This window comes from Pseudomassariella vexata, assembly GCF_002105095.1.
Source record: "Pseudomassariella vexata strain CBS 129021 chromosome Unknown BCR38scaffold_1, whole genome shotgun sequence".
In the NCBI taxonomy this organism is placed as follows: Eukaryota; Fungi; Ascomycota; class Sordariomycetes; order Amphisphaeriales; family Pseudomassariaceae; genus Pseudomassariella; species Pseudomassariella vexata.
The window spans coordinates 4450774-4466267 of NW_024467956.1; the positions used below are offsets into that span (position 1 = coordinate 4450774).

The 15494-nt window shown below is 48.3% G+C and overlaps 4 protein-coding genes across 4 annotated transcripts; all 4 read left to right on the forward strand.

Annotated features, from left to right (window-relative positions):
• Window positions 1-2: 2 nt before the first annotated feature.
• Window positions 3-1907, forward strand: BCR38DRAFT_28727 (Adaptor complexes medium subunit family protein). Its single transcript, XM_040854471.1, has 4 exons — window positions 3-301; window positions 368-496; window positions 551-1645; window positions 1693-1907. Exons 1-4 carry the CDS (start codon window positions 263-265, stop codon window positions 1771-1773), a joined length of 1344 nt encoding a protein of 447 aa, XP_040721769.1. The 5' UTR covers window positions 3-262; the 3' UTR covers window positions 1774-1907.
• Window positions 1908-3468: 1561 nt separating this feature from the next.
• BCR38DRAFT_331072 (uncharacterized protein) lies at window positions 3469-3645 on the forward strand (the record flags this gene model as incomplete). The annotated part of the gene is made up of 1 exon (XM_040855021.1): window positions 3469-3645. A coding segment is annotated over one exon (177 nt), but the record flags the coding sequence as incomplete, so codon positions are not given.
• A 4223-nt stretch (window positions 3646-7868) lies between these two features.
• BCR38DRAFT_419152 (fungal-specific transcription factor domain-containing protein) lies at window positions 7869-10892 on the forward strand. The gene is made up of 2 exons (XM_040859289.1): window positions 7869-8127; window positions 8192-10892. The coding sequence occupies exons 1-2, from the start codon at window positions 7971-7973 to the stop codon at window positions 10615-10617; spliced, it is 2583 nt and encodes an 860-aa protein (XP_040721771.1). The 5' UTR covers window positions 7869-7970; the 3' UTR covers window positions 10618-10892.
• Window positions 10893-13142: 2250 nt separating this feature from the next.
• Window positions 13143-13556, forward strand: BCR38DRAFT_330326 (uncharacterized protein; the record flags this gene model as incomplete). Its single annotated transcript, XM_040854946.1, has 1 exon — window positions 13143-13556. A coding segment is annotated over one exon (414 nt), but the record flags the coding sequence as incomplete, so codon positions are not given.
• Window positions 13557-15494: the final 1938 nt, after the last annotated feature.

The window sequence follows — 15494 nt, forward strand, 5'->3', positions numbered from 1 at the left end:
GTGCTCCTGGCCCAGAGCCGATGAGATGAGGCTACGAAGCATTAAGTGCGACGTGGGGTCTTTTGGTTTGGACTCTGAGCAGGCCTAGGAGCTTCATGTCTTACAAAGGCGATTTAGGCTTCAGGAAACATTTCGACGACAGCTCCATAGACCAAGGTCTTTGTTGCATGAACCAGCTTGTTAACTGCAACTGTCTGGCCCGAGTGCCAATTGACAACCAAACTACACCGTATTCTCCTGGCGTCATCTCCAAATCAATATCATGGCTTCCGCCGTCTTCTTCCTCGACCTCAATGGCAAGGTACGTCGTCATAGCTTCCCAGTATGCGCTACTCGCTATGATGCATGCTGACTTGGAGTTCTGCAGACCCTGCTGTCCCGAAACTATCGTGGTGACATTCCCATGTCAGCAGTCGAAAAGTTCCCTATCCTCCTGAGCGATGCCGAAGAAGAATCATCCGCCGTTCCACCATGCTTCTCGCACGAGGGAGTCAACGTGGGTGCTCTATTTGTGTGGGAGAAAACCTAACGATTTTCTAACACGTAGCAGTATCTCTACATCCGACACGACAACCTCTACCTCCTCGCCCTGACGAAACGCAATACAAATGCCGCCGAGATCCTCCTTTTCCTGCACAAGATCGTCGAAGTCTTCACCGAATACTTCAAAGCACTTGAGGAGGAATCCATTCGAGACAACTTCGTCATCATCTACGAGTTACTGGATGAGATGATGGACTTTGGTTACCCACAAACGACCGAATCGAAGATCCTGCAAGAATACATTACACAAGAATCACACAAGCTCGAGATCCAAGCGAGGCCACCGATTGCAGTCACGAATGCCGTCTCATGGCGATCAGAAGGCATTCGATACCGGAAGAACGAGGTGTTCCTGGACGTGGTTGAGAGCTTGAACCTCTTGGTATCGGCAACAGGCAACGTGCTACGGTCAGAAATTCTGGGCGCTATCAAGATGAAGTGCTATCTTTCGGGCATGCCGGAGCTGCGGTTGGGTTTAAACGACAAGGTCATGTTCGAGACTACGGGTCGAACGACAAGAGGAAAGGCCATCGAGATGGAAGACGTCAAATTTCACCAATGTGTGCGATTATCTCGCTTCGAGAACGATCGCACAATCTCTTTCATTCCTCCTGATGGTGAATTTGAGCTCATGAGCTACCGGTTAAACACCCAAGTGAAGCCCCTAATTTGGGTCGAATGCGTTGTGGAAAGCCATTCGGGGTCGCGTATAGAGTACATGCTCAAGGCCAAGGCGCAGTTCAAGCGGAGGAGCACAGCAAACAACGTCGAGATCATCGTTCCAGTGCCAGAAGACGCCGACTCACCGCGCTTTCGGACTAACATTGGAAGTGTGCATTATGCGCCGGAGCAGAGCGCCATTGTTTGGAAGATCAAACAATTCGGTGGCAACAAGGAGTTCATGATGCGAGCGGAGCTGGGCCTCCCCAGCGTCAGGGGTGATGACGAGCACGGAGGAGGCATGACGGGTGGCTTCGGTGGCAGCATGGGCGGAGTCAGCTCTGGCAAGGGCGCCAAGAGACCCATCCAGGTCAAGTTTGAGATTCCCTACTTTACGACGAGTGGCATCCAGGTGCGGTATCTGAAGATTACGGAGCCAAAGGTGAGTAACGCGTCAACTTGATATGATCACATCTGACAAATTCTCAGTTACAATATCCATCACTGCCATGGGTGCGATATATCACTCAATCTGGAGATATTGCGGTGAGACTGCCGGACGCGGTATGATGAGCGGCATGGGCATGGTGGATGGGGGACCGGGGGGAGAGTTCAGGGTCCAGAGGAAAAGCGGGCGCCTGGGCGAACGAACTATTGCGAGCGACATGTCTTTAGAGCAGCACGGGAAGACTCCGAGAAATCAAATATCAAACCTCATCATCCATTTAACGGCCAAACTGGCTAAGACCACGTAAACATGAGAACAAAGAAAGTCAGGTGGAATAAGCTAATGCAGCTGTGTCAGACCTCAGATTGCCCTCATTTGTATCAGCTTACGTCATGATTGTCCTGGCGACCAACTCGGGCTCCTCTTTGAATTTTGCTCGGCTGATCCTGGACCCTTGGTTGAGTACGAACATTTGTCACGTTGTCCAACTGAGCCACTTTGGACACGAGGCGTGATATCGACTTCAATAACACGAGCGACCATCATACAGCAAGTTGGCAACTCAGTATCCCGGTATCAGGCTGAAATATAGTCGATCTCAGAAGCTGTAATACTTTACCTACTCTTTCGATTAATCACTTACAACGAGAACAAAATTGAAACTGTAGTATGAGGAACACAAGGATCTTCATCGCTTGCCTTTCCAGGTCTGACATGCCCCTGATAACCTTACTTACGGCAAGGACCTCTCGAATAGCATGGTCTACCAGCAGCATAGACATACGTCAATTTTATCGAGTGAGCTGAAAGACCATGAATCCGTTATCTAGCTGATATATCGCGAGACAATCTGAAAATGACTTGAGAATCGAACTGACGAAATAACGACGAGGGTCTTACTTTTGCCAGAGCCAGTCACCTTGTGATGGGGACTGTTCGTATTGCGTCACCCCTGCCCGTTTTTCTCCCCAAAGACGGATTATATATTTGCAGAAGCAGCCATGGCATCCTCTGGAGTTCTTGCAATAATAGCGGTGGTCTTCATACTTGTGTTGTCCATCATTATTTCGTCAGTGTGTCATTGTTTGTACCAAAGGCTCGCCAGGAAATTTAGAATATCCAGCTGCCGAAAACTTCTGTTTGTCCTGGGTCAATTTTTCTTCAGCGGCAATTCACAGTGTACTTACTGACTTATTAATTTCAGACCGCTGTACATATGCTGTTCATTCAATTCTATATGCACAATTCAATATGCCTCATCCATGTCATCACTCTTCAGCTCATCGAGCATTTCCCACTCCACCACTCAAAATACACCAATCTTTCGCAGACTTAGGGCCCCGAGGAGGTTATCATCCAGGAATGGGCGGACGTCCACTCCCTCCGAGACGCCAGGACGGTCCAAGGTTTCCGTTCCCACATAAGCTCATCCGCGTCCCGCCCACGAGTTCAGAAGAAGCAGGGATATAAGATCCAGGGCGCGTGCCAACAAGCCAACAAGGATAGGACGGGATGTTTGTGGTGTTATACGAATTGCATCGACAAGTCGAGCACAGCGGCGTTAAGTGAGTCTATCAAGTCTATGTTGTAAGTTGAATTGTCAGGTGTTTCTGGAACAAGGATTGAAAGTTCTTTATAATAATCAACACAATGATTGGTACCGAGACTCTGAAGTCTGCTATGCCTACCTGGTCGACGTTGCGGTGTCCTCTAGAAGCTCATTCCGCTGACGTACCATTGATGGGGAAGGCTGGCTCCCTCCGGAACGGAACACAGACCTTAAACCTTGCACCCAATGACACCTAGGCCCAGTTAGAAAAAGCCGCTGGTGGACTCGTGGCTGGACCCTGCATGAGCTTCTTGCACCTACCAACCTGGTCTTCTTCAGCGTCTGGACCATTCTCGGCATCAAGTCAAACCTAGCCGACTGGTTCTTGAAGTTTACGCCGATTTACCCAATAGCAAACCAAACGATCCCGTGCTATACTCGATAAAAATCTCCGACTTGTAGTGAGATTGTTACTCCTTTAGACTAGTGAGATTGATACTGCCCTGGACAGACTGAAACGCGTCTAGCAGACAATTTCGAGTAAAGATAACTTTACACTGTAAGGGCACTGTATTCCCTCTCAATATTTCCGAAAACTTCGTTGCGAATGAAATAACATATTTCACCCCCATTCCGACACCCTATAAAACAAAACACCACGAATAACACTGAAATTTCAAACAACCACCACAAATTCAATTCTGAACAACTATACAATCGCTTTGGACAGTAGATACATTAGATATTTCTGAACCCGAATCATCAACAAGAGCTTCATTAGATACTTCACTCATCCGCCGTACGTACTCAATCCTTGCGAATTTCGCGTTTGGACTTATTTGCACCTTCTTTTTTTTCCGTGGCTTCATAAGCTCCAATTGCTGTTTCAAGCCCTCAATTTGTAATTCTGCGCTTACTAATAGATAATCCTTCTCATCAAACCCTTTTTTCATCTTTCCAAATAGCTGGCGTTGTGTAGTCATGTTAGTTTGTTGGAGTCGATTGAACTCCCTAAACTGGCGCTCTATATCTACGCTCTTCTTTGGCGTTAACCATACAACATTGCCCTCTGAAGGCGTCTGGAGCGTTTTCTGGACTTGCTGGGTTGTAATAAGAATGTCTGGACCTTGGTGACGTGTGCGGTTGCTATTTTCAAGCAGAAGAGGGCTAGTAAGGGGCCTAGCGACATTTAGGGGCCATAGACCACTTATACGCCAACCAGACTTGATATTTTGAGCCGTTAGGGCCCTCTGGCGTGCTCTGGCATAACAGCGCATAAAATTCTGCTTGTCAATAGGTGCTGAATCAGTTAATAGGGTTAAAAACCCGACCTCCTTGCGATATGCCGTTTTCATAGCTGAGAACACCCCAACATCGAGGGGCTGAAGGACATGAGATGAGTGTGGGGGTAAAAATAATAAGTATATGTTGTTTTGATAGCAAAGAGACATAAAATTATCAGTTGTGTGACTACCGTGACCATCCAAAATAAGTAAACGAGTGTCTGAAGGGTCCTGAGGAAGCGTAAGGGGTATAAAAACGTCTTCAAGCCATTTGATAGCTATCGTATCGTCTGTCCAGCCCTTGGGGGATGCCTTGAAGCGCCAGTCCTTGAAGTCCTGAATATTTTTATCAGGGAACCACTGCTCTTGGACGTCCTTGCCCTTGAAAATAACCAGGGGGGGTAAGGTATTGCCGAGGGCATCCACACATTCCAAAATTGACGTCCACGCCCTCGAACCAGGCTGTTTCTGGTGTATTGCGCGTAAGGTAGCGCTCCCGACAACTAGCCCAGAGCCCCCTTGACCCTCCATAAGGCCATGCTCATCCATATTATACCTGCATTGCGGCTTAATCGCTTGAATTGCAGGAATACGTAATTTTGAAGCAAACCAGGCTTGGATTACCTCGGTAGACGCGCCATTGATACGCTGAGAGTCGATACGGCGTTGCTTTTTAGTCTTTAGTGCTGGGTAACGCTTTAGAAAGGCTTCCAGCCAATTCTTGCCGAGTGGTTGGTGATCACCTTTGAGGGCTAGGACGCGCTGCGCGAGCTCCTTGATTTGCGCGTGCGTTGGGGCTAGTCCAAGGGCTTCCTGGACCAAAACCCAGTCTGCTAAGTGTTTTTCTTGCACTGGAGATAGCCTCTGCTGGCTAGCAGAGGCCTCGCGACTTGATTCAGCGTCTTGAAGTCTGTCGATAAGTGTAGTCCTTGGTATACCCCAATCCAGGCCAGCGCGTCGCACAGATTTACCATTTGCGACGTCTAGAATGGCGACAGCGAGGTCTTCTTCCGTATATGAAGGCATTGATAGCATATCAGATCGAATACTTGGAATAAAGTCAATTGAAGCAAAAGTGTTTGAGAAATAAAAGGATAATGTAAATAGCGGTGTGGTTATTGTTGGGTTTTACAGGGGTGTCGGAATGGGTGTGAAATACGTTAGGGCTGTAATACGCTGGTGTAAGTGCCCTGCGCTATTATAGATAAATATAGTGGAGTTATCTTAAGCTATTGAGATTTCAACTATATGGTAGTCAGGTTTTCAAGGTTTAGTAGACTACGGCTGTCTAACCTTGACTTATATCCCTAACATCACAGCATAACTGAACTGCCTTGAAATCCATGACATGATCTAGATTGGGGCCTAGGCGATCTTGATAATGGCTATTAATAGAGGAGGCAACCTCCACGATGCAGGCGACGGAGCGACTTCTATATGAACCAACTGACTCCTAGATAGAACTAGTATGTCTCATATGTATCTTCAAGGCTTGTTCTTGCTATTATGTGTTTAATTGGACCGTTGTATGTTGGTAACTTCATTGGACTTGTAATAACTGGACAAGTTACCTGCCGAAGTGGGACGACGACAAAGGCACAGAGACGGGGTGCTACTTACACTTGAAATAAGTTACTTATTTAACACCGATCATCTCTGCGGTTGATTTAATCATGTGTTTTCTCTAATTACGCAGTATTATAACATTTCAATGCAATGGGAAAAAGAATGCTTCATCACACTTGATCTGGCTGTAGTAGCGCAGGGCTTGTTCAATCAGCTGAAATCCCTTGTCTCAAGTCCTTGACGACTTGAACTACTATAGATCTTGTGTCGCCACGTGTTTACGGAAAGATCATGGTTGGTATACAAAATAATGAACCGCCAGTAGTTATATTTGAATTGATTGAATCAGATATTCAATTGACCTAGGATTGAGTGCGCAATTGCATATGCCGTACTTGAAGGACTAGCTTAGGGTTAAGATCATTCATTGTCTATCCAAAGGTGTAAGTAGTGAAAGGATAGTCATAAGCGCTGGCTTACAAGCAGCCATGGAACTCCGAGCGCTTCGGACCATAAAATTTCATAACTACGTGAGGAGCCTTTTCCCCTTCGCTACAGTAGCGCACGAAATGAGTTCCTTCTTCGCAAGGTGGCTAGCTATTCGCCTTAGTGAAGGGTTTCAAATCCTTACCTATACGACATCATACGACATCGACTAAACTAAGTGGGTCCCATCATTTGAAAGCCACTTACAAGCTGTTCTAGAACAGCGAAAGCTGCACAAGAATTCTTGCTTGAGCAACGTTAGGATTGAGGCTGATGGAGAGTTATTACGGCGAGAGCAATATCGGTATGTCTGAAGTTACTATGGAACACGGCGACCGTCCGGTGGTCGAGAACTGGAGAACTCTGATTCGCTGGGCTCTCGACCCTCAGTCCGTATCACAGGGCTATCAGGTGTTTACCAAACCGCGTACATTGGTAGTGATAGCCACAACAGCCGGTAACGCCAACTTGAACTGGTCTGGGTACGACCGCTGTGTGAAGTTGAAGCAGGAACTTGGCCAATGCCGGAAGCTTGACGGAATCTTGAAGCCTGGCAATTCCTTCGATGAGCAGATGAGGCTCAGGGTCTCAATTTTGAACAGCCTAGGCTACGGCACTTCGAGAACTTTGTGCATGGATTTTGCATACGAAGAAGATTCGAGAGCTGGAATCTCCCAAGAATAAACATGATACAATGTAGACAGGACAGTATTCAGTGCATTAGTGCATTCGAGCCGCCGGGGAATCGGGTGTGGAGCTGTCGCAGTCCCATGAGGCTTTATTTAGACGGTTTGAGCGGACTCTGAATCAGTTCCCAGGACCCAGCAGGACCCTGGGGCGTCTCGTGGGAGAGATCGCCAGGCTGAAGTTGGATATTGACAGGCTAGTCGATCGCCTGAGAAGCTCAAACGTGAGGATTTCCTTCCAGGATCACAAATTAGGAATCACAAGGAGCGATTACCCGATGACGGGAGTGGCAAGTACTCTGAGCCTCGCGACGACACCGAAGGGCCAGCCCCGTATACCGCAATGTGCTATACTTGGATTTTTAAGTCTGTAGAGAAAATCTCCGATTCGCCTTGAGTGTCGAACATAGGAGTGCTAATAGAAATGCGATTACTAGATCCGCTGAAAAATATCAGCACCCCCCTCCGCCCCTCCCCCCAGCAATCCATACCTTCATCTTTGTATCACGGTATTACCCCCACACCTTCCCCAGAAAGTGTGGCTGAACCCCCACGCTTGTGCGACACTCGACTGACACTAGCCCCCGCGTCGACCCCACACGGAACGTCAACTTGGTCTCAGTTTCAAGAGTGAAAACACGTCGCGACCCCCATTCATCCCACATCCCAGGTCGTTGCTTTTCCATCTCCACTTTCAAGGTCATAAGCCGAGTCCACTTCCCAGATCTGGGAGATAATGTCTCCTAGTCATGGCGACGCAGGAGCCACAGCGAGAATCACCGGGCAGTGATGCACCATACAAGCGTGCTAGTCGCAAAGGTGCCCCTAGACGCTTCGCCTGCAATGAGCCGGGATGCGGCAAGCTCTACTCGCGAGCCGAGCACTTACAACGGCATCAACTGAACCGTAGGCTGTCTATCACATCAAGTGTGGGATCACCATTGAGTACTGACAGTCTGACACGGATCAGACAACGCCAAGGTCATCCATCGATGCAATGTCGGGGATTGCACCCAGGAGTTCGTTCGCCTTGATCTCCTTGAGCGGCACAAGAAGCGCCATTCTGGTTCCTACGTCCCACGGAACCGCTCCAGTAGCTTCGCCCTCCCATCTAAGGCCTCGGCCCCCCAGATGTCCTTAACAGCATCGCCGTCTTTTGGGGACCCTGGACCAGTCCGGCCAGCAGCTTTCCAGCAGCAGCCCCAAAGTGCACCAAGAAATGCGTCGGTTCTTCTCTCACCCGAGTCCAATGCAGCTCAAACTCCGGCTTCCATGTCTTTGCCAAACACTCAACACGCAGGATTGACTCAGGGCTCTGCCCCTTGGGCAACCATGGAAGACATGAATCTCGTTCGTACCAAGCCCGGTTTCTATGCCCGCGAACCGGCTCCCATCCCTGAGCACAGTCATGCATCATACGTACCATTCGCCGGCGTTCCAATCCCCACCGACCCGGCTGGATTGAACAGAGACAACTTCGCCATGTGGCTGTTTGACCCCCAACGGACCTACGCCGATTACAGCATGGCTGGTCTGCCCTTCCTCGAAGGCGGCTTGGAGTCCCCGTTCAATAATAACATCCACTATGACCACGATTCGCTAACTAGTCGGTCTCAAATTGACCTCACCCCTCCGCGCCAATCAGACACGCCTGAGGAACTGATCTCCGAGTTTCTTCGCCAGGAAGTGCTGCGGTGGGTTCAGGTGTTTCGTCAGAAACAGCCCAAATACGAGCCCCTGATTGCTGGTTTGGTGCACGAGGCCGGAGGCGACCTTCCTGGGCTGAACTTGGATATGATGCGGGACTGCATTCGTCACTACTGGGACCACGTGTCAGCCCGTTTGCCCATTGTCCACCAGCCAACCTTTTTAGCTAGTCGGTGTTCCGTATTTCTGCTCATGGTTATGATTGCTTTAGGAGCAGTGTCACTCCACAGCCAGGACACGACAGGAACACTGGAAGAGTACGGGCCGTTCGCTGATCTCATCATTACATGCGTTCGATGGGAAATCCTAACCGCTGACGAAGCCTCGCCTCCTGTAGATCTGTGGGTCGCGCAGGCACTTCTACTCGTGGAATTTTACGAAAAGATGTGCTCGACAAGGAAGCTTCACGAACGAGCCCACATCTACCATTCCGCCACACTCACCCTTTTGCGACGAGGAAGCCCATTGATAGGACGATCTGGAAGCGAGTCTCCTCCAGATGAACCCATTGCTGCCAACCATGCTCCTGCTACTGATGGCAGGACTTGGTGGATCCGGTGGGCTGAGACGGAGGCCATGCACCGGGTCGTCTTTGCTGCCTTTATGATGGATGTCGTGCATGCAGCCATGTTTGGCCATACGGCAGATATGGCGCCCCATGAAATTCGTCTACCCTTACCCTGCGATGACTCACTGTGGTCAGCATCAACCCCGGAGAGTGTACGACAGCAAGAAGCCAATCTTCGCATGTATGGCCTCAAGCCCGTCTCGTTCCTTGATGGTCTGAAGAAAGCCATCCACGGCGGGCAGATCCAAACCCACTCTTTCGGCCGCATGATTATCATGTGTGGCCTGCTCAGTGTCGGGTGGCACTTGAGCCACCGCGAGACACACTTGAAGTGGCTTGACTTGACCCAATCCCCCACCGACACGAGAGAAAAGTGGTGTAAGATGCTTCTGAGCGCCTTTGACGACTGGAAGAAAAGTTTCGACGAGGCCATGGGGTCGAATGAAGCAGAAACAAATACCTCGGGACAACGTCCCGGATCCAATGGCCTCATCCAGAGTGCCGCAGTGTTGTACCATCTTGCCCATATTAGCCTTTACGTCGACATCATTGATTGCCAGGTGTACGCGGGGGCCAAGCGTCTCCTGGGCCGCAAGATCTCAACGCGAGACTATACCAACGTAGTGACGCGTATGAAGTCCTGGGCAGCTCTTTCCTCGACGACACATTCAGTTCTCCACGCCTTCAAACTGCTTCACTGTATACTTGTTGACCACAGTCGACCGAGAAAACGGCCCTATGAGTACCAGAATGGCAGTTCAGGGGCGGCATACGGGATCCAGTATTCATGTCGCAATGACCCTGACCCCCACAGACCTTGGATCATGTACTACGCTACCTTGACCATCTGGTCCTACGTCAGAGCACTTGGCTATCCCAGGAGTCCATCAAGTCAAATGTATTCATCTACCATGAGGCGTACGGGTATCATCTCAGACTATCTATCAAATGTTGCGCGACTTTCGGAACTCGAGTCTGCGGCTACTTCTCTTCATAAGGACCTACCTCTTCTGTTAGATGCTATTGGCGCTCTTTCGGCTGAGGCACATTCAGAACTGCTCCAAGAGGCACATGGACGACTGGAACAGTGCAAGGAGATCTTGGTGTCTGGCGCTTCATAAGTTTGATGTAATCATGGAGATCGGCTGTTGACAATAGTCACCTGATAGTAATGCATCTTTTGATTTCCATCATCAATTCAAACCCTGGGAGCCGCAACCTGAGCAATGCAAATTCGTTGAGCGAAGTTGTGGATATCCCAGATGGGTTGCTTGAAAATCTTGTAGAGGCTAGAACCCCCCGAGTCCGTTACATAGTAGATGAAAGTACAAGTCAAACTTTCATCGAGAAATATGTGAGTTTATAAAAAGTGTCAAATGGAAATAAATTTAGAACCTTAATTTGTGCTATATAGCCTTATTCCATTCATATATAGAGGATATATCGTACGTTCAGTTTACGCGTAATGTTAATACTGATATTTCGCTCCTTTATAATCCTCAAACTTCTCGTTTTGAGCCTTATTAGGGTAATAGTGACATTTGACAAACGGCTACCGTCAATATTCTTCCCCTTGTATACTGGTGCGCATGGTATATAGATGTTGATGCTAGATACAACTTTGTTCACGACAGGCTTTGCAGGTGACTTGGGGAGTAGATTAACATAAATACTGATTTCTTTTCTCCTGCAACGGTACCTATCTGTTGGCTATAGAAGACTTGAAGCTACTGACGATTTTGCTCCTTTGATTCAAGAGGAGCCAATAGTGTGTAAAGCGGAAACTTGTTTTATTATGTGAATTGGTTGAGTAAACAAGCTTAGTATTGCTCTATATTATACACAAAGCAACTAACTTGGTGTATAGGCTTTCCTCACTCCAGAACTACGCCTCCTTTGAGTAATGCTTGAAACTTCTCCATGTCATGTTATCTTAGCGATGATAACATTGTTATTTATCATCACATGCCCTTTATATCGAATCTTTACATCTAGGACGTTAGCCCGTCATTCTCTTCTCCATTCTTATAACACTATCCTTGAAATAGATGAACAAAGAGAACGCAATTAGATTCTAAGACTCAAAGGTTCTAGTCTTACCATTAGTAGGACTGGATAATTTACCCGCTATACTTCGGATCTTTAGACTTACTGTCTTCATAAGCCGTAGGCTTGCATAGGACAGTATAATAAACGAAATTAAGAAGAATACATCTTTCGAATTGCTCTAATCACCGAATTACAGCGCGATGCGGGATAGTCTCCGACCACGGGGGAGCTTAGGTACCCACACGGGTACCCCGTGTGCCTATAGAGCCACGGTCTTCTACACGTAAAGATGGTTATGGAGGTATTTTATAGCGTAGAGTAATATGTCATGTGTCGTCTTACACAAAATTCCCCCTCTCCGAACCACTCGGCTCATTGGAGGCCCAGGCAACACCATTATACACTTTTCCCAAGGTGTTTGATCCTCGTTTCACTACGTTGAATTTAATACGAGCTAGGTCTAGATACATCAATCAGTCACTATATCCTCTTAAGCATTCTGAGCATGCATTACGCCAAGCATACTTAATAGCTTGTTGCCATGCGGAGCTGCCGAATGCCACCAGACGTGGCACTCGCTTATGCTCGCCGAATTGATCAACTAAAATAGAAAATCAATGCCAAGATAAGTTCGTGTTCCAATATCCGACGAACTGCAGAAGAACGATTTGAAGAATAGATATTGAGGAATGAAGAGCGGACGAGCCGGATGGGTCGGATATCGACTCAGCCACGAGGCTCACTCTCCCGACCCACTTCGACTCCTGTTGTCCTGATGGTTTTCTCATACCCTCCTATCGGGATTATCCGATATCATGAATCCCCGCGTGGGGAACTAGGAACAACCTAGAACGCCTGTAATTTATAGATTAAGAATCAAATCTCTTTGATACATTGACGTCAAACGAGCTTGTCACTGAAAATGGACATCTTTTGACCAACAGTGTCCATACTCATGCTACGTACGAATCTCAGCTGACCATGTTGAAAATTGAAACCATATTTCCCGGCAGCGGGATGAAGGGAGCTAGTCCTGGCGGCTGGGCATGTGAGCTACGTCTCCTATTTGCGAGTCAGTTCACGATGCCGAATTGGAAGATAGAGTTTGCAGGGGTTACACGATGTGGGGTATACGACAACATACTCTTGGCAATATAACTACACGGCGCTGACCAGAACCAGTCTGCCGGGACACCTTGCAGACCCGTGTTATGGAGTGTCCAGGGAAAGGAGACAACACATCCGACTGGTTACCAGACGGTAAGACGATGCCGTTTGCCGAGACGCCAGAATCAGGTATAAGAACAGCGAAAGTTCCCACTCCTTCTGTCTACTTCACTCTCACTATTCAACCAACCGGTATCAAATCAGCCGCTTACACTCGTTGCTATTCTACATTCACTCACTAAGCCACTCTTTCTTCACGCAGTCAGCAAGCCAACCATATAATCCATCAACATGCAGTCCACCATCTTCGTCATGCTCGCCGCCGCCGGCCTTGCTGCCGCTTACCCTTACGAAGTAAGTCATGAAATATTCAGAGCACCACAGAGACGAGACGTGACCTCATTCTAACATAATTCAGGTCGCCCCCACGTCTACCAGCGCGGCTCCCGTTCCCACTGCCACCTGCTCGGCTGGCCCCACGGTCGAGTACACAGTCGTTTCGGGCGACACCTTAACCAAGATCTCGCAATACTACAGCTCAGGCATCTGCGATATTGCGTCGCTCAACAGCCTGGCAAACCCCGGCTTCATCAATGTCGGCGATGTCCTCCAGGTGCCCACCTTGGTGTGCAGCCCCGACAACACATCATGCCTGGCTGACGACACGGCCGACGCCATCTGTGTCACCGACGGCGAGGCCACCTACACTGTTGTTGCCGGTGACACTTTCTTCCTCATTGCGCAGAGCCTGGGTATTACCACCGACGCCCTGTTGGCTGCCAACGATGGCGTCGACCCTCTGCTGCTCCAGGTCGACCAGGTCCTCAACGTCCCCGTTTGCTAAACGAAACATAACACGAACTGGGAGGTAATGACAATGGGGCCGATTCTTTGTTACCAAGATCCGTGGCAGAATTACCTGCTTCGGACTAGGCTGGCGAGATTGGGGCATACGGTCAAGAAGCAGAACATGGGGTTAGTGTACGACTATATATTGTACATTAGATTGTCTTAGGCGTTTTAGATGGACTCAATTTATTATTATTGCATACAATACTCTCCCGTCATTTTGCAGGCTCATCACCACGGAAGGGAAACTCACTTGTCCTTACCCTAGCCAGTGCAAAACAGGTCTGAACCGTTGAAAATATCAGGCCCATGTCTCCAATTTTGTTATAGAAATTCAAAAACACAAGTTAACTAGAGAACGTCCCTTGATTTTGCTTGGGGCATCGCGGAGTGGAGCTCGAGGATGGACTTGATGTGATGGTCCAACGCATGTTCAAAGAAAGTTGATTCCGATCTCTGATCTGCAAGGATTATCTCGTAGACTACCCCATGAATGCTGCGTGATCAGACATAATACACTTGCCCAATCGGCTTGTGAATACTTGAGTAGCAACCGGCAAGGCAATAGTGTGCAGCCATGCTAAAAACCCATTATTATGTGCATACTTGCTAACAATGCTATAGGACACAATCAAGCCCGTTACCCGTCCACAGGTCTGTCTCGGACTGCTGAAAGTAAATCCATCTTCAAGGAGGTGTACAATGTCATCAATTCATTAGTCATGTGTGGCTATCCCAGCTTTGGCCACAACTTCAATCAAGTAGGTGTCGGTATCGTCGAAGAGAAGCTGCAGAGTCAGTGAAGATGATGTCCATCAATAGCGCGGGACTTGATCCACTCCTGCGAGTAGGCTTTCGGCTTCTCTCGCATATTGGCTACTTCTTTTTTGTCTCACTTCCAACCTCCCTCTCTCAGAGGCGGGATGATAGGTACCGGCGACGGGTGGCAGCGAGGTGAGGTGATCCTGGTTAGTGGAAGGTCACTATACAATCTTAATCAATTAGCTGCCAACGAGGTATTCCTTAGAAAGTAGCTGTCCAAAGCCCCAACGTGAGTGGCTCGATGTGCTTACACTAAATGGCTTGCACGACGACGGTACCAGGGCAGTGCGTTGGGCCATAGGCGTTGTCGGGTCGCTTGTGGAAAACCGCAATATTGTTTGCATCGCTGCACATCATGCCACCTTATTGATGTTTTGTTAAGTAGCCCACCGACAACGACTGTCAGATCGAAATCATACTTCACGACTAATGACAACTGTCTCACAAATCATATCCATACGCCACAGAACAATTACATCTGAACCATTCATGCTGGCTGCAATCCAGTAAGCAATTCCCGCATCCCTCTCGAGGATTTCAACCTCAACAGCGTCTCTAAATACCTCGTTTCACAACATCAAGACGCAGGAAAAGACACAAGGAAGAAAGAACAACACAGATGTCTCCTGAGAGATGATATCTGCGTACGACCATGATCTGTGGACAAGATTCTCTTGCCATAGAACGACTCACTGGATGCCCTCTGACATTTATGGGTCTAAGGCTTTGGGAGTGGGAACCCCTGCCTAATATCATCGCCAAGCCGGAAGTTCAATGCATCTTGGCGGATTTCAGGCTTATAAACGCTGAAATTAAGGACAGACATTATGCGCCGGTCTTGGCATTGCCATCGGCCGGATGAGACTGAACATTTGTTTCGCATTCTTTCCCACTCTTCATTGTATCTTCGTTCATCTTGAACATAAGCTACATCCGACGGACGGGGTGATGCGACAGGAACTATCGTGTCCAATTAGATGCGCTTTGTGATTCTGAAATAACATGTGCGATATAATAAATAATGATTAAGCACCTCGTGCATCATGAACATACAATGAGAGTCGTTTGAGTGGCCAAAGCAAAGATATCTATTCCAATCCTACTGGGATGA